At 37.6% G+C, this 24,138-nt stretch overlaps 1 protein-coding gene across 1 annotated transcript; it reads right to left on the reverse strand.

Moving 5' to 3' along the window:
* Positions 1-341: 341 nt before the first annotated feature.
* Positions 342-23,165, reverse strand: LOC114356080 (ATP-dependent RNA helicase SUV3 homolog, mitochondrial). Its single transcript, XM_028309165.1, is given in 19 exon segments — positions 342-852; positions 1,229-1,395; positions 1,946-2,251; positions 2,705-2,837; positions 3,547-3,685; positions 3,966-4,113; positions 10,746-10,844; positions 11,278-11,426; positions 14,430-14,609; positions 15,359-15,552; positions 16,338-16,444; positions 16,761-16,895; positions 17,493-17,632; positions 18,782-18,873; positions 19,044-19,121; positions 19,389-19,575; positions 21,875-22,043; positions 22,256-22,376; positions 22,543-23,165. Coding segments are annotated over 19 exon segments (3,249 nt in total). The 5' UTR covers positions 22,964-23,165; the 3' UTR covers positions 342-568.
* Positions 23,166-24,138: the final 973 nt, after the last annotated feature.

The raw sequence follows: 24,138 nt of genomic DNA on the forward strand, positions 1-24,138 counted from the left end.
TAAAAGGAGGAATACTTAAAATTTCCAAAATTCAAACTTAACTACTACAATTACCCACCTTTTAATTCTTTTAAACTTTTTAACACCGTTTTTGCTAATAAATGCTTCGTCACTGTCAAGTAATTTTACTGAGATGAAAAGAAACACTATAATACAACTGAGCACCTGGCAGCCGTGACGTCACATATCCGCTCTGGACGGGGCGAACGCGGTGAGATGCGGTTGAGTGCGAGGGAGAGTCGCATTAGAGCAGTGGTTCTTAACCTTTAAGTCACGAGGGACCATTTTACCATATTTCTGTTGTCAGGGACCACTTTTTTTTTAAATCCTACCCGAAAGGGGAGGTCGATTTCTCGCCCACTGTGCGCTGTGTTGACTCACTCATCACGTCACGTCACTTGTTTATTACGATGTCTTCGCGGACCACTAGGAATGCCTCCAGGGACCACCGGTTAAGAACCACTGCATTAGAGCGAGGTGCGCAGTTAGCTTGCTTGCATGAATAAGGGGGTTAGACATTGTGAACTTTGTATGCTCTAAAACGAATGGTATTTATAACTTGGTATCCCTACGGCGATCCGCTCGCTTCAGAAGGGGACTGGACCGTCACACTCGGGACTGCTCGCATCATTTGCGGCGAAGCCCTAGGGCTCCTACTTACGCTTCTGCTCCTACTCCTAGCCACTGGCCCCAGTTCCTGTATCTCGATGATTTCTGGTTCCTCCGGTGGGGCAGTTCCTAAGAACCGGCGCTTCTTCCATACCACAATGCCAAGGACGCAGAGGAATGCAGCTATTCCGATCACTCCGAAGGTGATGCCGGTCGCTGACGCTGTTGACATGGTATACAGGCCTGTAGGACAGGTAGGTCGTTATTTATCTATGTAATGTAAATAATGTAATGATGACATGCATATTAGTTAGTGAATTCATATTTTACGGCGACATTCAGTTAAATTATAAACTGAAATCCTTATAGAAAAGTAGACAAATTATAATCCCTGACAAATTAACCATGCTTCTACAGAGGTGTCTGGTCTCAATGATTTTTAACAATCAATTTTAAACTGTGTGCCCCACTTGAGAATCGAACCCAGAACCTCGCCTCGCGTCTCACTCGGTAACCGTCTCATGTGCATCGTTTCTCTACATTGGATAATAATTATTATTTGTAGGTGGTTTCAATACCATCGAAAGTGCTTCCTAACAAAAATAATGTTAGGACAAACCTTCAACTTGAAGGCTGATGACGTCAATGTGTTCCTTGCCATCATCGAGCCCGGCGCCGCAAGTCCACAGGCCAACGTCCTCATACTTCACTTTGCGGATTGTCACTGCGCAGTCGCCGCGGTCTATACTCTTGTTCTGCGGGAAGTAGTACTTGCCCAGGATCGGACTGGAATCGGAAAGGTGACGTTTAAATAAAGTAATTCGAATGAGGGTTCTGCCTGTCATTAATCATCATCATTTCAGCCATAGGACGTAGGCGTCCCTCAATGATTTCCACAAAGGCCGGTTAGGCCGGCCTTTCATTATTACCTACTTATTGGTTTACTTATTGCTGTATGTAAGCCTTTCACGTTGAGCGACAAAGAATACGATTTACTGCTTTCTTTAGCAATTTGCTATACCGTTCTTATTAGTTCCATTAATAGACCCAGTATGAATTTACTATATTTAAAAGTACTTAACTACTTATTTATTTGTAACATGCTTCTGACTGCAAGTTTAGCCGACGTTAATTCATATCAATTTTCTCAATGAAAACGGAAATGATAGAACCTATGCGTACAAGTAAGTACTTTAAATTGTCTAATTAACATTAGATACATTACATTGGACTTCTTCACCCAAAAAAAAACCCACTGGAGAATCGAATTCAAATGTGGCATTAAAATAAATGTGTTATTGGCCATTTCAGTAATAGGTAAGACCTACTTACTTACTTTTCTACTGTAATTGCAGAACTGATGCTGAAAGGCGTCCCTCCATTAGGAGGTTCAAATCTGCAGTAGCTCATCGGAATCATTCCCTTTGTCGTAGAACATTCCAAGGTCACCGTCTTCCCATGCACCGCAGTTATATTAGGCCTGATTGCAGCCACTTGGCTCACGACTCGAACTTGTATGGACTGCATGATCTCCAAGCCAGTGTTCGAGCGCCCTATGTGGCATATCCATTCACCGCTGTCCAGTTTTGTCGCCTTGATTTTGACGGCGCAGTGGCCGTTGTTTAGGCTACCGCCTGAAAACCTGAAATTACATAGTTTGGTACAATTTAAATAAAACTTAATTTCCACCCCTGTTATGGTCAATCAAATCCACAGGTTGTCGTTTAAAAATATTGTTTTATTGCTTGGCATGGTTCCACTCATGCTAGGATTTTGGTAAGTCACAGTATAACTACCCGAGTATTCCCATAGAAAAACCGTTGAGCTCAAATTAAAGTTCACCTTTGTCACCCGGGAATTATTAGATTAGAGGTGGTTTTTCAGACAAATAAGTTTTTAAGATAAGATTCAGTCATAACAATGTTTACCTACCATGTTATTAGTGCAAAAATAGACTGACCGCCTATCTTGTTGTTTATTTTGCTCAGTATATTTTAAAAGTTTATTTTGTAAAGTAAGCGCAATACTTAATTATTGAAATATTTAACGGTAAAATAAAAAATAATTATAATAATGCTAACAGAAAATTACTTACGAGTATCTCCGTCCACTTGGATGAATAAATCCACAATAAGTCATAGGCATATCCGTTTGGCACTGTATGTTTATGTACTCGTTTTCAAGAGTCAATATCGTTACTCCATCATCCGTATCGAAAACTCTGTACGCTGTGAAAAAAAATAATGAATAATAAACACCAAACTAACTTATCACAGCACTTTATAGCTATTAACTACTAATAACTATCACGTACCGCGCACTGTTATTGTAGATGTATAGATAATTGCAAGGAACAAAATCAGCAACTGATCTTTGTAAATCATTTTTCATCTGTCAGAAACCGTCCACCACCGAGTTATATCGCGGAGGCAACTACCCTCATAGCGAGGTGATAGATAAGTGCGGTTATGTCAATAGGTCGTTACTTGACGACTGATTACACGACGACTGAATGGACTCATCTATGCCGACCTGTAGTGCTCACTAACGACAATATTACAATGTTTACCGATATTACAGCTTCCAAATACTATCTTGAACTGAGCAAAAAGTACTCGTATTAACGTTTATTATTTAAGACTTACTTGAACGAATTGTAAAGTGCATCGCTTTTTCTTTGTCGCTATTCTTAAGTATCCGGCTTACAAAATCTACATAGAAGTTGTAGCTCAAAAATGATAAGTATAGTCTAGTTACGGTAATTAGCTCCTATTAACCGCTTAATGCAAATAAAAGAATACATTGACTTATCTAAAACAAATTTGAATGAACGAAGTAATTGTTCTTAATGATTTACAAAGCGAATTCGGTGAAGTAAAAGAAAAAATATATCTCTAAAACATTTATTTCACATTCATCCTGTCGTCATATATCTACATTCTTATAATACACAACATTTATATTATTTTCTTCTATTTCTACCGAGTCCTTTCAGTGTCTTTTTACTTCTGTCTGCTTTATTGTCTGTGGACAGTTCTTGCTGGAGTTTCTTCAACATTTGCGGAGTGATGAGACCCTGGAAACAATTTAGAAATTAGTTATTTCTGGAAAAAGAGGAATGGAGAAACTACAATTAACTGTAAAAAAGTCATGCTAAAGTGAGTCATTCATAAAAATAACTGATTTTCAGCGTCACACAATTTCCACCAATGAAAAACATGGTAATTTAGTAATTTTAATTTTATTACATATACATCATATTCCGTTGCGGAATTCGAATCCTCGATCGCTAATTTTTTAATGAAAAATACTAATTAATGCAGTATAAACCATAAACATTAAATGTAACAACTCACTCTTGCAACAAGCATGTCCGACAGTTTTCCCTTTGCTTCTTCAGTCTTTCCCTGTGCGAAGGGCGCTGCTTTAGTAGGTTTCCTCTTTGCTTCGAGGTCCATTCCTTCAGGATCTTCGCGGAGAATTTGCTCAGAGTTCCTTAGTAACCTAAAGACAGAGATCGATGCGTTAATATTTATACAGGGTGTTAGATAAATGGGTATATGAGCCGACACTAGCCCATGTTAACATGGGCATATAAATGGTATGGTGAAGTCAGAAATTTGATATCATCATTTTAATTTTTTAAATTTTCATACAAAATACATTTTATAAAATCCGATTTGTATGAAAATTAAAATACCTAATTAAAATGGAGATATCAATTTTCTGACTTCACCATACCATTTANGGGTGGTGCAATTCAACCTAAGTGTTTTACTTGGCGTGCCGTCGTCTGTACCTATACGTATAATGTTATTTAGAGGCTATGTAATAACAGTATTGTGAGAACTGCTGCCGACAAACTGTGTCACAGTTTGGCAGAAAATATTAATGTTTACTGTGTGTATTTATATGGAAAATAAATAAATAAAATAAATAAAACTTATTTGAATTTAATTATTTATTTTCAAAGTGAATATACAACTAATATACGTCGGCCGTTTGGTGTAGTGGTTCAGAACGGACTAATATGCCGAGAGGTCCCGGGTTCGATTCCCGGCCGGGTAGAAATTGAAATTATGAATTTTAATTTCTGTGACGGGTCTGTCTGGGTGTTTTCTATGTATAAATAGTATAAAATATATATGTATTTACAAAAAAAAAGTATTTAAGTATGTTTAAATCCGTTGTCTAGTACTCATAGTACCTACCTACAAGCTTTGCTTAGTTTGGGGCTAACGGCGAAGTGTCAAATGTCCAAGGATATTTATTATTATTTATATAATGTGAATATTTCAAGTGTTATTGCCGTTATTAATATCGAACAAAAACGGAAAAAAATATTTTAAATACTTTTTTTAGGGTGCATGCCGTAGCCAAATGGCAAAAAACGGAACCCTTATAGATTCTTTAAATATTTAATTATTGTTGTTATATCCGACAATAGAGAATACATCATCTGTGAAAATTTCAACTGTCAAGCTGTTAAGGCTGTTTTACACGTGTTATGTAGATAAGTAAGTAGGTAACTAAGTTAATAATTTAGTTACCTAAAATATCATAATGTAGTTAGGTACTTATAAATCAGCCTTTACATTACAGTTCTTCGAGGTTTTAGTAATAGGCCCCGGTTTTAGGGTTCTGTAGTTATTTAGTATTTACCCTTTGGGTACGGAACCCTAAATGTAGTAAAGGAAAGTAAATAAACAAAATAAAACCTACTCAGATTTGATGATAACTGGCACTTCTGATCTTTTTCTCAAAGCCATGTGAGCGATTTCGGTAGAGGCACCCAATTCTGAAACAAAGTCCTCATCATCATCATCATCACATTCATCACCTAGGCCAGCGGTTCCCAAACTTATTTAGTCTACTGCCCACTTTGAGAATAAATTATTTTTTAGCGCCCCCCATTTTTGTAGTCAAGAGTCGATCTCAGTCGATGTCTAAGAGTCCTCCTAGTAGATGACGCCTCCCAAACCTCTACACAACGTCCCGATTTTTTTTTCTGGGTCTCTTACCGCCCCCCTTTAAGCCTGCAGCGCCCACAAGGGGGCGTTATCGCCCACTTTGGGAAAGACTGACCTAGGCCATAAGCTGGCTATAGATCGTTTCATCCACTCGGACGCTCCCCAGCAATGTTTGGTCCCGGTCGCGCGGGGTGCGGGGAGTGTGGTCCGAGCAATCCGTAAGGCATTATAGTGTGCCTGTGCACTAATGGAGCATTTAGCGTGTACCGATAACACTCAAACATTAGCGGAAGAATGGTGGGGCGCGTCCGAGTGGATGAAAGGTCGCGCGACCTGTCATTGGCCTATGATCACGCCAGCGATGGCGATCTGACGCATTGATGTGGTTGAAGCTCAAGTCCTATGATATGTTCCTAATAAATAAATATACCCACTAACCGGCTATTCTTAAATCACTGCAGATAACCGTTTTATTCTGAAAAATAAATAAATTATAACTAAAAAAAAAGAAAACAAAAAAGACAATTCCAATTAATTTAAAAGACAATGCCGAAAATTGGCGTCTTTTTTTTTTGCGCGGCCATCGACCAAACCTTGTTTTTTGATTACAAAATAATGTAATAAACCAAACTTACTATGACATGTACCTATACCTCTAAACTCAGTCTGAACTGAGTTACGAGCATTAGAAGTTTGATGATTTTGCATACTAGATTTGCTTTTTGCGCACAAGTTTTGTATGAAATTGCAACAAAATAGTGACATTGTATGTGTAAACAAACAATACCATCCATTAAAGGCTCCAGGCATCAGTGTGGAGTAGAATCAGCGCAATAAAAAAATAGCGGAATATTTTGTTGCAATTTCTTACAAAACTTGCGCGCAAAAAGCAAATCTAGTATGTAAATCATCAAACTTTTAACGCTCGTAACTCAGTTCAGACTGAGTTTAGAGGTATACATGTCATAGTAAGTTTGGTTTATTACTATTTTGTAATCAAAAAACAAAGTTTAGTCGATGGCCGCGCGAAAAAAAAAAAGACGCCACCTTCCATACAAAATCTGGCATTGCCATTTAGTTAGATAATTTACAGGTCCAGCGCTTAACTCAGTCAGTATGAGGGCTATCGTTTTTATACTTAACAGTTGGCACCCCTGGCGATTGACAGGACCTTACTCTACAGTGGCGCCATCTTGATGAGTGCAAATGCGATAGTCCTCCTACCACTTTCGCGTTCACCAGTTGGTGCCACTGTCTTCGCTACTAGCAAGTGACAGGACCTTACTCTACAGTGGCGCTAACTGGTGAGCGCTAAAACGATAGCCCTCATTAAAACGTTCCAAATCACTTACGAATCTATTGTCTCCTTTGTCTTTCGGACGAGGCTTCGGTGACCCTGGTTTCGATCTAAAATGTAATCAGAAATATGTAATAAGTAAATAACAGTCTCCACTCACTATTGATCGAATCATGAGGATCCGCAGGAGAACCAAAGTGACCGACATAGCCCGCATAATTGCTAAAATCAAGTGGCAGTGGGCGGGGCACATAGCTTGCAGAGCTGATGGCTGATGGGGCAGAAAAGTTCTTGAATGGCGACCACGGGCCGGAAGACTTAGCCCAGAACAGACGGTGAAACGCAACTGCAACGAAACTGCAACTGCTGACGCGTGAAACTTTCAAACGGGTCGCGTCTTGTGTGGTCTCTCAACGGACGCTATGGCAGAAACTTAGATGCAACTCAAAAATAACTAGCAGTTGCAGTTTCGTTGCAGTTGCGTTTCACCGTCTGTTCTGGGCCTTGGTGGGCAGGCCCCACACTAGTGGTAGGTGGACCGAGGATCTAGTGAAGGTCGCTTTTAAAAAGCACTTTTACACGTCCCAGGATTTACCCTACCACTGTTTTGGGACAATAAATGGGCCAGTGCTGAGAAGAAGCTACGCAAGAAACTCAGTGGCCGATGAGGCAGCAAGTATGGAGGCCGCGTACCGGAAAACGCAGCGTGAGACGTCCACCTACAAGGTGGACCGACGACATCGTAAAGGTAGCAGGGAAGCGCTGGACGCAGGCCGCTACCAATCGATCAACGTGGAAAGCATTGGGGGAGGCCTATGTTCAGCAGTGGACGTCCTATGGCTGAAATGATGATGATGATGATGAAGAAACTCAGTCACTAATTAGCCTCTTTTTCAAGTGTTTACAGACTTTACGCCTACATAGTTATAAATATCGATGCAAGCTAGCATAGAATTCTCGTGAGCCATATGGAGGGGAGAGGCCAAAAATAACCCCTAGATACGCCAATGGTTGATACCATAGAGATGGTAGAGAGATGCCAACTAATGCGCTGAGTTCGAAACCCAGTGTCGCATTAGAAATTCACACACACAAAGTAATCAAAATAAAAACAATACGCACCTTCGGTAGAACAAGGGCACAATTGCACTTTTTGCAATTTTACAGGAGAGCTATTTTAAGATTTTTATTGGATTTAATATGGTCTAGCTCTGATTATATTCTTGTAAAGTGATCCACCTTTGTATGACATAAACTATATACTATATACATTTTACGCGCATTGCTTGCAAGAATAAAAAGCTTTTAGTTTTTTTTAATATTAATTTTCTTTTCAAGGAGGGGGTTCATTTATGCCCTTGTTCCACCAATATCTAAATTATTTTGTAGTTATGACCAATTTGAGCTTTAATTTAGGATGATGTTGGAATAAAAATAAGCAGTGTTTTTGCATAAATAATGTATTTTTTTTTATTGATTTTAAAGCGTGTAGTAACTTCACACAAAAAAGTGAATAAAACTTAGAGATAACATGACTTTTTAGTATCTATCTATAGAAAAGCGGAAGGATATAGACTCACTCATCACAAAATGTCAGAAACTATAACACCTACAAACTTGAAATTTGGCAGGTAGGTTCCTTATAGGGAGTAGATATCCGCTAAGAACGGATTTTACGAAACTCCAACCCTGAGGGGGTTAGAGGTACACGCGTACGAAGTCGTGGGTGGCCGTTAGTTCTTTAATCAATCTTCGTTCGTTTCAACCAAATGACGTCCACTGCTGGACAAAGGCCTCCCCCAAGGTTTTCCATAATGAACGGTCCTGCGCTGCCCGCATCCAGCTTCACTCTTTTATAACTACTGTTCCAAAACAAATTTACTTAGCAAAACTCTGGAAATACGCTCGTAATTACTTATAAAATAATAGAATTTTTATAAAAATAACATAAACTTAACAAAAAAATAGTCTCTTTATGTTTTATTCAGTACCTACACTATTTTTAATTATAATTTAATCCTTCCATAATGGATTTTTAGTTACATTGTTAAATTCCTAAGCACATTTTTTGGAATAGCACTCGACTTTAAGACCAAAGAATAAAAAAAAGTTGGACGGACAAGGGCATAACTGTCTGAACGACTTTTTCCCTCCCATTTTTTAATTACTTACTAGGCATAAGTGTGATAGATGTGGCCTTGTCACTCCAGAAACCAAAAACATTAAAGGGCATATTTACCATTGCGGCGTTAGCGCTCCAAATGACAAGTACTTCATTCCCCGCTGACGGCGCAACTGACCAATGAGACTTTGTCGCGTCAGAACAGTAAAATAAAAGCGCCAATAAGACAAAGCCGCTATTTGCCCCTGACGGTTTTTTGAAGGAATTAAACGGGTGTCTTTGTCTCAACAGTTGAAAACACATTTTTAAAGTATTTCTGCATACTTAACTCATTTTTGCAATTTTTGACAATTGTGCCCTTGTTCTACCGAAGGTGCGAATACGTCACGAAGAGTGTGTGTCATGCACACATTCACTGGTGTTTACTTATAATATGACGTCGCTGCTGTCTGTTTTTGGGCATATTGCTGCGACACTGGCCCCGCCCCCTTTTCACATCTCCCTTTAGTTTCTGTGTTCTATTGTTGATACGAACCCATGCTTCCTCTCAGTGACGACTGGACAGTTCATCTGCATTAGCAATTCTTGCGTGACTTCCGTGGTCATACCCATCTCTGAAATAACATAAAATCTATAATAAAAGCGAAAGGTCACTGATTGACTGACTGACTTACTCACTCATCACGAAATCTCAGAAACTACAAGTGCTAGGAGTCTCAAATTTTGCATGGGGGTTCCTTTTATATTAGTACGTAGTAGGTGCTTACTAGGACGGTATTTTGCAAAATTCAACTCCTAATATGAGGCTAAGATCTAGTTAGGTAATGTATCCTAGATAAAGAAAATTATGTAATAAATAAATAAATAAAAAAGTATTTATTTCAGGCATACTTAGCCCATAAAAGTGTTAGTAACAAAGGTCTTATAAAGTATGTAATAAAATGAAGAAGATTTTACTTACCAATACTCTCCTTTTTGAGATCCTTTGATTGCTGAAATAATTTAATTTAGTAAACTGATTTGGCAATAAATAACAAATACTTAAGTGTCATACAAATTATCAAACGACCAGACCATGTATTTAATATGGACTTACATTCTCAAATACTTCTCTGCCAATCTGTAGCGCTAGTTCTGTTGATAGGGCCACGCCAGTGTTACTGAAAAAAGAAAAAGTAATAATAATAATAACTAACACCTATTTAGGCAGGTACAGTCAGCTTCAAACAGTTGAACAGTTCGTGACACCCAAAGTAACCAATAAGTTCGCAACGCGTCTTTGTTAATAAAGTTGTGTTATCAATATTTGGGCCACTTTGTCACGAACTTTTTATTTGACGCTGACTACAGTCCATGGGTCACATTACACATAACTGCCCATTGCAATGGGCACCACGATTGCAGGAGAGTGGCACTGTTCAGTCACAGTATATACAGGGTGTTAGGTAAATGGGTATATGAGCCGACACTAGCCCATGTTAACATGGTCATATAAATGGTATGGTGAAGTCAGAAATTTGATATCATCATTTTAATTTTTTTAATTTTCATACAAAATACATTTTATAAAATCCGATTTGTATGAAAATTAAAATACCTAATTAAAATGGAGATATCAATTTTCTGACTTCACCATACCATTTATATGCCCATGTTAACATGGGCTAGTGTCGGCTCATATACCCATTTACCTAACGCCCTGTAGAAAAGGACAAAATAAATAAATAAATAATGTGGTTGTATTTACCTAGTGATTTGGAATATGCCCTGTTGGATAATCGCGTCCAGTTCATTTTCCATGTCTCGTACTAATCTTACATCTGGGAACATATCCGGGAATCGATAGCTGGAACAAAACAATTAGTTTCCTAATTAAGTCGGTTGATTTTAATTCAGACGATAAATTACATTATTATTTATCAGGTGCCTACTCTTTTTGAACTTGAACAGAAGACCATAAAATTCGTAAGTTAAAAGTTAGTCGAAAATGGCTAAGGCTGGGTTGCACATCTTCAACTTTAACAAACGTCAAAAATCTGTCAAACTACATACAAAATATACCGGTTATCGTTATAGTCACGGTTAAAGATAGGTGGTGCAACTCAGCCTAAATGTAACTTCTATTGACAAGATCGAAAAGTAACTTTTTATAATCGACCATCCATATGTACCGTTGTACGAGACGGCAGAATGTTGTTCCTTACCGCATGGCCTAAAGTCTTAAAAGTCGAAAGAAAGAAAGAAAGACGATCACGAAAGTAAAACAAAGATTGCCTCACCTCAACCACAAATAAAGTTCAAGCACGTCGAATACTGACTCCAGGTGGACCAGGTCCATAATGGTCTTTGGCGAAGGCAGCGGCCAATCCACTGCGTTGCACAGCCAGTTTCTCGTGATTGGGTCGTTGCGGCTGTACTGACGGACCATCTAAGGACAAACGAATACAGAGTCAAGTACCAGAAGCGAGCATTTGACAGCGATGATACTGTTCTGATGATGATCAGGTCATTTAGCCTCCATTTGCAGGAGGGCGATTCTCTCTAATTTACTAGGGGAGAAGGGATGATTTGTGGGCAATGGCCAAACAGCTTGAGGTTAGCCTGACCTATTGGATATCCCAATTTTGAGAAGTCAACTAATTTCGATATTTTTTTCGAAACGGATTGGCGACTATAGTGACTAGTCTGTTAAACTGAACATTTCTACATAGTTATCACACTTGTTAATAACTGAGTTGTAGGCCAAGGATGTCATGAAATTCAAAGTAACTTTTAATTCACAGTAACAATAAAGTAAACTTTGTCGATCACGTGTGATATACAGAGCCGACTGCCATTCATACTTCATACATAGGGTTTCTGCTCGAGCTTTCTCGAACTCGAGAAAACTCGAGAAATTTGGCTTCATTCGAGACGAGAAAAAAATTACCGGAGCTCGAGAATTCTCGAGTTTCGATTTTGAAGCTTTAATATTCTTGAAAGCCTATTTTCTTACACAAAAGTAAGTTTTAAATTATTTAATAGGTCAACGTTGCTTTTAGACTGGCCTAGTCTTTCCTTTTTTAACTGATTTAATTTCTCAATCGAAACTAAGTAATAATAATGTTCATGTTCACCAACGAGTATATTTATTATGTATTTTTAACTCTGACTGATTTAAAGACTGAAAAATTTGTTAACTAGACAGTAACTTTACCTAACAGACGTTAGGTTAGGTACTCGTGCCTCCTCGTAAAGTTTATTTAAGTCGTTATCAGTAAGAAATTTAAAAATCTATTAAATAGTTTTTTTGTTCATAAAAAAAAACTATTTATCGTAATTTTGCTATTAATTTGGACTTGTGTTCTTTAGAAAACAAGTGATTCAATTGTAGCTCCAGATTTTTATTGTTATTTATCCTTAATGTACACGCGACTTTATAACTTTTGTTATGATTTTAGTAAATATTAATTATGAAAGAAGATTTTATTTTTTGTTTCTTTCCTTACCAAAATAAGTGGTACTAAATTCTAATATTGATTGTTGTGCATAAAAGTAGGTATATTAGATTAAAAAACCTGTGTTTTTATGAAATTTCAACCGATTTCAGCAGTTTTCATTAAAAGACTCGAGACCCGAGAAAACTCGAGACTTTGGCCTCGAGAATTCTCGAAACTCGAGAAAAAAAATAAGTCGAGAAATCAGAAACCCTATTCATACACCATTCATCCTTCAAATATCAATGTCGTGTCCACGATAAGCGTGATAAGAAAACAGTCAAAGATGTATTGCCATGGCCTAAAAGAACCTAAATAGTTTCCATATTTTGATGAGAAATAACATAATTAATTATTGCAGCATATAAATTATAATTATGACGTGACTTACATAATCTTATCTAACTTATTTATTATACATTTTATTAGCAGCAATTAACCTCTCACATGAGATCAAGAAAGCAATATTTTTATGAAACATTGTAGTAGTTCAGTTAGTTTTAGATATAATTAATATTTAAAATAAGTTCAGCTATAGCCTTGTATACACCACTAAATTTTAATCACCGAAAAAAAAAATTCTGGGTAATGAGTTATTGATACTGATCCCATTTGTGCAAAAAAAAGAGTAAAATAAAGTGACTCAAAATATCCTCCTAAAATTGGTAATTTATTGACACACGCGTCGCTAGCACTATTTAAGTACGATAATGTAACACTTATTAAAATTAAAAATGGTCTAAGTTAGCTAAGTATGTAATAATAACACTGGAAGCGTGGTCGAGGCGTGAGCGAGACAGACAGATCGATGCAACGTGCGAGCGCGTACGACTACTCTAGCGAGCAGCGGAGTGACCTAGCTGTGACGCGTAAAATACAGACTAACGAAAATTTAATAAAAAAATTAACTTCATGAAAACCATTTCTTTTTCTTTTGCTTTCAATATTCCACACGTTTCTACATAACCTGTCAAAAATTTTTCGGTGATAAAAATTTAGTGGTGTATACTAAGGCTGCCTGTCCACTCCGGCGGTCGACGAAAACGATTGCTTAAGATCTCCGCTCGCTGCAGTGGTCAGGGATTTGCGAACTAGATTATAAAGGCATACGTTTAAAATAGCGCAAAGCGCAAGCGCGCACTTTAAGGCTAAGAACTCACGGCGCGATTTTCACCCGCACCCGCGGCGGTTGTGGAATTGCGGTTTTATTTCAAAACTCACGGGAATTCATCAATCAATTTAAATCGCGCCGCGTGCTAAGTCACTGGTACAAAATGGTCGCCGATCGGGCGGTTTTGGCGCGGGCGAAAACCGTCGAGTGGGACCCGATTACAACCGCGCCCGCTGCGGGAGAAAACCGCGTCGTGAGTTTGTGCATTAGTTTTTACATAAGTATCTGCATTCTACAGAAGCTGCGGGCCCGCAACCGCCGCGGGCGCGGTTGAAAATCGCGCCATGAGTTCTTAGCCTAACACAATCTTTATTATCTCTGCTCAGCATTTATTTATTTATTTTGAGCATATGACTGTCATGACAGGAGGTCCCATTGCGACAGTGAAGTAAACTCACTCGCTTCGCTTCGCACCCATGCGATCGTCTCCGCTAGACTGATCGCGTGTCTCGTGTACTAGTGTCTCAAACTCACCTTGAGGAATGTGGCACAAACGAAGGGAAACTTGTTGTTGATGGGCGCGCAGCAGAACACGTATCGCGCCCGCAGCGGAAGCGGAACGTGTTGGATCATCTCTGCTAGGAACTTGAACGCTTCTGTGTGACCGCGTACTAGTGTCTCAAACTCACCTTGAGGAATGTGGCACAAACGAAGGGAAACTTGTTGTTGATGGGCGCGCAGCAGAACACGTATCGTGCCCGCAGCGGAAGCGGCACGTGTTGGATCATCTCCGCTAGGAACTTGAACTCTTCTGTGTGACCGCGTACTAGTGTCTCAAACTCACCTTGAGGAATGTGGCACAAACGAAGGGAAACTTGTTGTTGATGGGCGCGCAGCAGAACACGTATCGTGCCCGCAGCGGAAGCGGCACGTGTTGGATCATCTCCGCTAGGAACTTGAACGCTTCTGTGTTGCACATGAAGTAGAGGGAGTCATCCACTGTACAGAGGTGGACGAATATGTCCTGTAACAAGGGAAATAAATACTTTTTATTAGCCATTCAGCTCTGCTTCGCGTCAGTGAAAAGATAACAGAGATCCGAATTATTATGTATAACTAGTTAACTAGCTTTTACCCGAGGCTTCACCCGCGTGAAATTTCGTTTGTCACAGATCATAAATTATAGCCTTAATGTTATTCTGGGTCATAAACAATAATACTGTAAAGTTTCATCAAAATCCGTTTGGTAGTTTTTGTATAAAAGAGTAACAAACATCCAGACATCCTAATTTTCGCATTTATAATATTAGTAAGACTAATTGATGAACAGAAGTCTTAAATCCAGACTACTTGTAAAATTAGTAGAATGAAAGACTTGAAAAACTTTAACGATTGACATAAATGTAAGTTCTGCTTCATAGCACAGCTCCGCTCTTCTTACCGCATCAATGTACTCGCACCCTTCTATTCGCAGACCACCGACTTTGTTGGTCGATAGTTGGGTCGGGCTGTTAATCAGTATGGGCATGTAAGGAAGTGCGCACATTACATCGGGCGATTTTTCATACAGATTAGAGTCGGGCGGGCCCAACTATCGGCCGACTAAAAGTCTGTATTCTTCGGGGAGTCTAAGGGCCCTGTCTCATTAGGATTTCATTGCGACTAATACTGCTGCAACCGAAAATTTAGCTTAGAACTATAACTTGGGAGGTCAAGGCACCAAGTGGCACGACCGATCGCGCCATAATAAGTAATCTGAAAATACCCACTTACCATAAGGCTGCTAAGACTAGCATGAGGTAGGTGGTACGCATACAACTCCATCTGCTCAGCAGTTGGGTGCAGGCCGGCCTGCGTCACCGGTTCAGGAGGCTTCGATAGCAAAGTCTTCAGCGTGGCCAAGTCTTCCGACTTGAATGTCGTGACGTAGCCGGTTTCCCAGGCGCTACCGTAGCGGCCAGCGCGACCTATGTTGAAACATGACGTAAATTATGTAGGATCAACTTTATTAAATGTATAAGAAAGTCTATGAAGATGTTTAGGCATCGGACTGGGATTCGAGAGGACTCTAGTAGGATCGCCATCGATCGATATTGAGCAGAACAGTCATATTAAGTAAGAGGAAGATTAAGAATTTGTAATAGGCTAGTTTCCTAAAAAAAATTTCTTAGTCCGTCAATTTTAATATAAAATAAATATTGGACACGTACTCGTATATTTTTTATTGTCAATCAAACAAATAATTGCAAAGTTATAGTGCGTTGAAGTTCCGCGCGACGTCATAAAGTGCTGCACTTTTACGCACTTACTGACGTAACGGGCCTTTTCTTTAGAACTTTGGCACGCTTTATCACTTTACATTTTCATTCGTTTTAAAGTGAAAAATACGTGTCGAGTAGTTTTTGATTAGCTAACTGACGGACTAACTAAAACTCTTGCTTTTTTACCCAGGAAACATCCCTATTCTATTATCAAAAGGTTTGAGTATTTGCGATAGGTATTCGATAAAAAAAATGGTAGTTCGGCATTTGAAAAACCTACTAGTCTTACAAAAATATTGGCCAAATCAGAAATTCTACAAAACTAGACCTACTCACTATTTGACTTCGTGATTTAAAGACATAACGCCGAAAAGTTATAAACGTGTATCTCATCATATTCAATGTTAAAAAAGTGATGAATTTCAAACGCAATAAGTGAGTCAGGAAGTGTGAATAGAATTGAGATGCAGAAATAATTATGTTCGTCTCACCCGCTATTTGCAATGCTTGAGATATGCTAATAACGTCCATCTCTTTGTCGCCATCTTCATTCACTACTGGTTTTATTAGAGAATAGAATATTATCCTTCTTATACTCCTATAAAATACACAAACATGTTAGTAACAAGAAATAAATACTTTTAAACTTAAATTTTTTATATTAGCTTTCAAACTACAAGTCAGTTGCGTACCTAATAATATTCAGGTCATAGCACATTTATCAACCCGGAAAGGGATCGTACAGATTTTAGCCACGCTAGCAACAGCGAGGACACGTTACGTTGCCTTGCAGTACATATTTTAATACAAAGAATACTCCCGCCTCGAGTTGATACGGTTACGATCCGTTTCCGGGTTGATAAGTGTGCTTCGTCTTTTCATACGATCTAAATATCAATAAAAATATTACTTACAAATTGATTCCAAGTCCTATAGCATCTGTGGCCACCATAACTTTACATGAACTATCGGGATCATTGAATTTATTGGCTTGGGCTAACTTAGTCCCTGGAGGTAGACTTCCGTATATCACAGCAACTTCATGACCTCTAAAATGGAAGAACTCTTTTATGTTATTCATGTCTTAAAAATATCCTGCATAGGGTTATTCATTTTGAAACATGCTAAGTAATTGGGACAAAACAAAAGCTGCTCTAATGGTCTTTCATGACAGTTTATTGGTTAAGTTCCAACTACATCAACTACTATTTGAAAGTTCATTATCATTTTGTCTGTTTTATTATGTACTATCGGTACCGTGCTATCGGCAACAGTGTTAACTACCCATTGCCGGTCATGTCGTCTCGTTCTATCGCAAAGAATCACCATTTGATGACAGCGAGAGCAAAAATTGAAATGGATAGTTAACTGTCGCCGTGTGTACTTATTAATCCGTGAAAATAAAGTTAGTGTCTTATTGCTTCTAAAAAAAACTTTTTTCCGAATTCCAATAAGATTCCATGCTTGGAAGTGCACATTAAGTTGTATCAAATGCCTATAGCACTTTTTCTGAAGGGGGCGTGGCCTCAAGTGATGGCTTTATGCGAAACAAAGCAAGTTGAAATACATCGGAATACGTAAACAAATAAATTGCCATGAAAGACTGAATATTGTCTAAGATTGGATACCTGCCTCAAGGGACTGACCTCTGTTCTATGGCTCGACTTACACTGTAAATATCGTTCTTGTTGAAACACACGATACAGTCGCCTGGCATCACGTGGTCTAGTGAACCGAGCGCTGAGTCTTCCACTTTTAACTCTGTCAGTCTTTTGTATGTTCGGACCTAAAATATAATGTCAATAATTTATAACTACTGTTGATTTATTAAGACTACTGGATTCATCTGTCGCAACAATTGTAATGAATATTATAGGGTATCTGCGCAGTGTGCGCCATAAGTAATTATTTCTATGAAATACGTAACTATAGCTATATACAGGGTGTTAGGTAAATGGGTATATGAGCCGACACTAGCCTATGTTAACATGGTCATATAAATGGTATGGTGAAGTCAGAAATTTGATATCATCATTTTATTTTTTTTTAATTTTCATACAAAATAAATTTTATAAAATCCGATTTGTATGGAAATTAAAACAATTAAAATGAAGATATCAATTTTCTGACTTCACCATACCATTTATATGACCATGTTAACATGGGCTAGTGTCGGCTCATATACCCATTTACCTAACACCCTGTAGATAAATCTGCGGCACCGCAACAACGTATCATGTGTACAACCCAGTCGAGTTAATGCGCACCTCACTGGAATACGTTTCTCCCTCGCACTCAACCGCAGACCTTCGCCTCGTTCGTACCAGAGCGTCCATGTGACGTCACAGCCGCCAGGTGAGCAGTGAACTCGAACCAGTTGTAGTGTGTCCCTGCACTTACTACTATTTACTTACTCTATCTAAGACAACTACAGTCGCGGAATGAAAAGGTTCGTCACCTTAGTGTCGGTTTTCGCTTGCACTAATAGGTACTGTGAGAGTCAAACCTGCCAACATAACAGTGCAAGAAACAGTGCTGCTAACATTTAAATAAATATGACGTTTGCTAACGAATAAGGTTTTGCTTGTTTATTTTTCTATCCCATCAGTGCAATGCAATGATGATATTGACCAATTGACAATAGTTTTTTTTATTTAAAAGAAATAATAATGGCAGTTTGAACCAACAAGAAGGTTTTAGTTTATCAATCATAATAATCTTCTTGACAAGATAAATCGTCAAACAATTTTGATCTGAATAATTTTGAACTTTACTGACGAACAGTTAAAGATTATTTTCTCTAACTCGAGATTATACTGTAACATAGTTTCAAAAGGTAATATGTGCTCGCGATTCGTTGAAGGAATCAATTTGAAAACTGACGAACCTTTTCATTCCGTGACTGTACAATATTATTTTTAAACATGAAACATACCTCAATTTCTTCACCAGTAGTATTACATATTTCTTCTATGAGATTTATTGCTCCTGCTTCACCACATAAATGTATTTCGTCAGCTTGGAGGCCTGTAAAACAAGGAAGAAATAAATTATTTGTTTACTAGAAAACAGATAGTATTATACAGGGTAAAATTTATATCATTGGCATCCTTTTAAAATAAAGACTACTCATGATACATCATTTCACCCTGTATTTTAATTTACAGTAAGTAATGAGTTCCAAATAATGAAATTACCTAAGATAGCTCTTGTCCATGCCCAGCCTCTGCCTCTGTCTCCAATCATTTGAATTTCATCTATTATAGCTACTTCATCTGAAACCCAACATTCTAAAGTTACTAAGTATACAATCGTAAAAATTAAGAGCCAATAAACTAAGGTTTGCCATTCAAAGGGCTAAAAATTCAAGAATACAAAACATAAACTCAGTCTCAATTCTATTTCAAGCTTGTATTGAAAGTTTTCATTACTTATACTTACCTATCACCAGACAATCTAATGAGATTAAATTGAATTTGAGTTTTGTTTTGGACTAAAATTACTAAAAGAACTACAATTATGCCTTTCAGCCAGTTCCTTACAATTATTATTAAGTGAGGTCATTTCCACAGTGCAGGCTACATGTGAAGAAGGTGTGAGCTCTGCTTCATCAAGCAATAAAGGCTCAGATTCTAAGGGCTCAGCAGTCTCTTCTGTGACGCCTGTAACCGTGGTATACTGGGACGCATGCCTTCTTTCTTCTCCTGTTATCAGATCACATGCTGTTCCCTAAAATTGTATGTTTTTATTAAATCAGTGTGTGACTTGGAAAAGAGTGGAAGCAGATAAAGGAATGGAAAAGTAAAAATAGGTTATTTATTTTATTTATTTTTTAGAAACCAACAGCAATACATTGAAAATGTTAGCTATAAGATTTAGACTGATAGTACAGCCGATGACAGGTTTCCCTTTTTATAAAAGTAAAGAAAAGAAAAGGAGTAGCAAAGGATTTATAGTACAAAAACGACAATGTGTAACACAGTATCCTACAGAATATTTTTTTACAAGCTTTTTATTACTTTCACATGTCTGGTGTCTGTCGTCAAATCTTGCAACTTAAAATTGACCCACTTCCCGGTTTTCTATTGAGCTGGAATTTTGCATGCATGTGTAAGTCGGATGACAATGCAATATTATGATGACACGGAGCTGATCTGATGATGGAGCTGGAAGGTAGTCATAGGAACTCCGCAATAAAACGACACAGGCCTATCGAGTTTGGGCTCGTTTAATTTGTATTGACGAGAACTATAATCCTGTATGGTAACCATTAGGGTCTGATGATGGAGCCGGAAGGTGTCCGTCCAGTCCATAGGAAATTCGCACTGAAACAACACAACCTCGTCGAGTTTTCGAGTTTGGGCTCGTTTAATTTTTATTGACGAGTACTTTAATCATAGATGGTAACCATCAGGGTCTGATGATGGAGCCGGAAGGTGTACATAAGAAATTCGCACTGAAACAACACAACCCCGTCGAGTTTGGGCTCGTTTAATTTATATTGACGAGTACTTCAATCCTACATGGTAACCAGGGTCTGATGATGGAGCCGGAAGGTAGTTCAAGGTAGTCATAGGAAATTTGCAATAAAACGACACAATGTCATCGAGTTTGGGGGCTCACACAATAGTCGTGCGGCATCATGGATCAAACTTGTTTGAATCTTACTGCTGTTGTTCGTATGAGACTGGTTAGTTAGTAAATCACCCTAATTATTGACACCTAGCTCACAAGATAGGCTAAAATTATAATAATTGTACAGTGTGTCTGGTCACCAGTAGCGCAGTAATATGATCAATTTAATCGACAAATCCAGTATAAAAAAATTACAGCTATTTTTTTTTTTTTTAGTTTCTGAGTCCGGATGGATTCATTTATTTACCAAATCTACTGATGTACAGGACCTATGAGTATAAAAGTGATTCGTTCGACAGCTGAAAAAGTAAGCAATACGTTGTCATCAAAAGCTTCCATTTAAATTTCTTAGAAACACTTGGTAAAAAAAATGATGCTTCTTTTTAGATTTTTCAATGTTACAAAAAACTAGAAAGTTTTACATTTTTAGATGCCCTAAGTCATTACCTAAAATATGATATACCTTGGCTTTAAATCAACTAGTCTAGGTGCTAGCTACACAGGAGATGCAGCGGTGAAAAGAAGAGGTGGGAATAGTCGAGTGCATTACCGCAGCAAAATTTTTATAAAGGTTGTGCGATAAGAGAGTCGAGAGTATACCAGATAATTAGTCCATCGTGAGCAGAAATTTGTCCACTAATATACAAAATTCGTTCAAATTATAGTTTTAAAGTTATTAGGAAAAAACACATTTTGCTGGGGTAATGTTTGAAACATTACTGCTATACTCTAGACTCTCTAAAGCACAACATTTATAAAAATTTTGCTGCGGTAATGCACTCGGGAGCTGAGAGCTGAATATGAATATTATGAGGGTGTATAAAAAATAATATGTCATAATCACTAACGCTGCGCCTTAACCAAAATGTTTCAATAAATTTCAACTTTTCAAACCCGCATTAGAAATACTAAAAAGTCGAAAATAAAATTAAATAAAAAAATATTTTTCAAAAACAAGCTTTTAATGCTCTAAAAAGAATAAAATAAAACAAACCCATCAACTTATTACTTTACTCAATTTATATGATTAAAAGCTTGTCGCGAGATTTACTTGTATAAAAATACATTAAATACGTAACTTGATCTTGCTAAAACTTTGATCTTAGAAAAAAATCAAATAGTTAAATACATACATCTAGTAAATCTCGCGACAAGCTTTTAATCATATAAATTGAGTAAAGTAATAAGTTGATGGGTTTGTTTTATTTTATTCTTTTTAGAGCATTAAAAGCTTGTTTTTGAAAAATATTTTTTTATTTAATTTTTTACTTTGCTTTGTCTTCACAACTACTCATTGTTTTTCATTAATCATCATCATCACAATTAGTACCAACCAAAAAGAGGACACCTGCTATCAAGGATTAATAATGTAGCTTTTGAGATTATCACTTACCCTCTTATTGGACTTATGATATATTTCAGTTGCCAGTAACTTTAAGGGTCCACAATATACACCGGATTTTGCTGTCAAGAATCTCTCCATAGCATGGTATGTTTTTCCAGAATTTGTGGGGCCAGCATGGAAGACAACTTTTCGGTTCATACTACGGGCTTCTTGGTACCTATTATAAATAACAAAAGAATGAAAAAGTCTGTAAAGGCTGTAAAGTCCAATAAGAAATTTAAAAAAAAAAACTAACAAAAAGAAAATATGACAAGTGTAGTCTGTTTATATAATGGATTGAATTTTTTCTATTGTCTTGTCTCTCCCTTAAAAATGATTTAATCTGCTTGAATCACAGGTGATCCATGAGGTATGCAACCTTTATATTACCAGTTTGCAGGAGTTCTCAGATCAGATATTTTCTTCAAATCATCCAAGCAATCTAAATGTGGGAAAGCTAATCTTGCATGTCGTAAAAAGTATGGGAATAAGTCATCAACATGTCCTGCACCTAAAAAAAATGAAATAAAAGAAGATTGATAAAAGGGTACAAAAATATACATATTAATCCTTCAAGCTCCGCGAATCCAGACACAATAGATAATCAATTGTTACGCGGTAGCCGGCTAATGCTTGGGGGCTGAGAGGTTAAAAATTTATGAGGCAATCACACCAACCTTGTAAAATATCACTAATTGTTATATGTAAATCTGGTGGCAAATCGTGCTCTAAACAATGCCTTCTAAAAGACAAAAATGCCTGATGGAGTAATTGGTCATCCAGTCCATTTTCAGCAGACAAAACTCTTACTTCAGGTTTCTGATAGAACTTGTTTAGAATTTTGAGTAAATCCTGCTTCTTCAGGCGCCCAGTGAATTCTTCACCTATATTCATGTCATCTGGATTAGGTTTTACGGGAACCGGTACAAATAGGGCCGAAGGATTACTTCTATCATGTTTTTTGGTTCTCACAAAAATATAACCTATACTTCCGAGTTTTCCTTTCCGTGAGCACAAAACTGAACTTCTAAGACATGGTGAAATACAAGACTGTAATCTTTCCGAATGAGCTAATATACGTGCAAAACCTTTGTACATTTTGTTATTTAAATTGAAGATCAAAAAAAATATTCCACTACGAATTTTTTCCTTCACATTGCCATTTTTGACATTTGTTTGGGAATGTTCTTAGTACTCTGTGAACTGGGAAATCGTGAAGACCACAAGCAAAATCAATTTTCAACACTCCGAAACGATTATCTACCGAACGCTCAGAGCGATTGTTTCAATTTTATGAATAACAGAAACATGCTATAAATTCAGAATTACAATGAGCTGTAACTACATAGCTTAGGAGTGAAAACTAGATCGCGCAGCGAGAGTTGAGACGATGATAGTCCAGTTGGTAGCGGCCTGAATCCAATCCATTGTCTTCATTCTACCTTTTTATGAGTCAATTTGGAAATCATTGGGGGATTTGGGCGAGATTTATTTAGAAGATTTACTTTAAAAAGATGATGATGATTGCATAGTCCGGCTGATACGCGCTTGCACTCCGATTTCATTCCAACTGATGTGCATTTCATTATCTCGGTAAAGTTTACGCGCTAACAAAGGCGAAACACTTTCAAATTCAGTCCGTTTTGATACTAAAATTACTAAAACAGCAAATTAATGTTCGTGAATCGTAATGCATTTGACTTGCGTTTGAAAAATATAGCTTTCTGTCAGCTTTTATGTGAAGGCGCAGTTGCAATCCGATTACGTTTCAACTTCGTTCGAACTATCTGAGCCCCGATTACGGTAATTTTTAACGTCTCCAATCCAGACACGCTTCTCGATTCTGCGATACGATTGGTCGTTCAACAGCGTTCGTCTGGATTGTTGACGTTAAAAAATACCGTAATCGGGGCTCAGCGCAATCGGGGCCCTGCGCTTTCTGTTTGGAAGAGATGCAGCTAGTGTAAGCTGATATTTGAACTTGAACTTGAATGTGTAATGTGATATGTGCAGAGAGCAGAAATAACAGGAGTGGAACTGACAGGCAATCCCCTCTAGCAATGTATAGGTGTACCAGAATCTCATGGCAAATAGGGAAAATAAACTTTGTTGAGAGCAATACTGGGGAAATTGGAATAAACGATCTTGATACTATTTAATTTTTTACTTTATGACTTTAATATTAATGAACGTGAAGTACGAATATACATTTTAGGTAGGTATGTGTATGAAGAATGTTGTTATAAATAAATCGTATATTACTTAAAGTAACT

Source organism: Ostrinia furnacalis, unplaced genomic scaffold (genome assembly GCF_004193835.3).
Source record: "Ostrinia furnacalis isolate ACB-3 unplaced genomic scaffold, ASM419383v2 OfSCF2637, whole genome shotgun sequence".
NCBI lineage: Eukaryota > Metazoa > Arthropoda > Insecta > Lepidoptera > Crambidae > Ostrinia > Ostrinia furnacalis.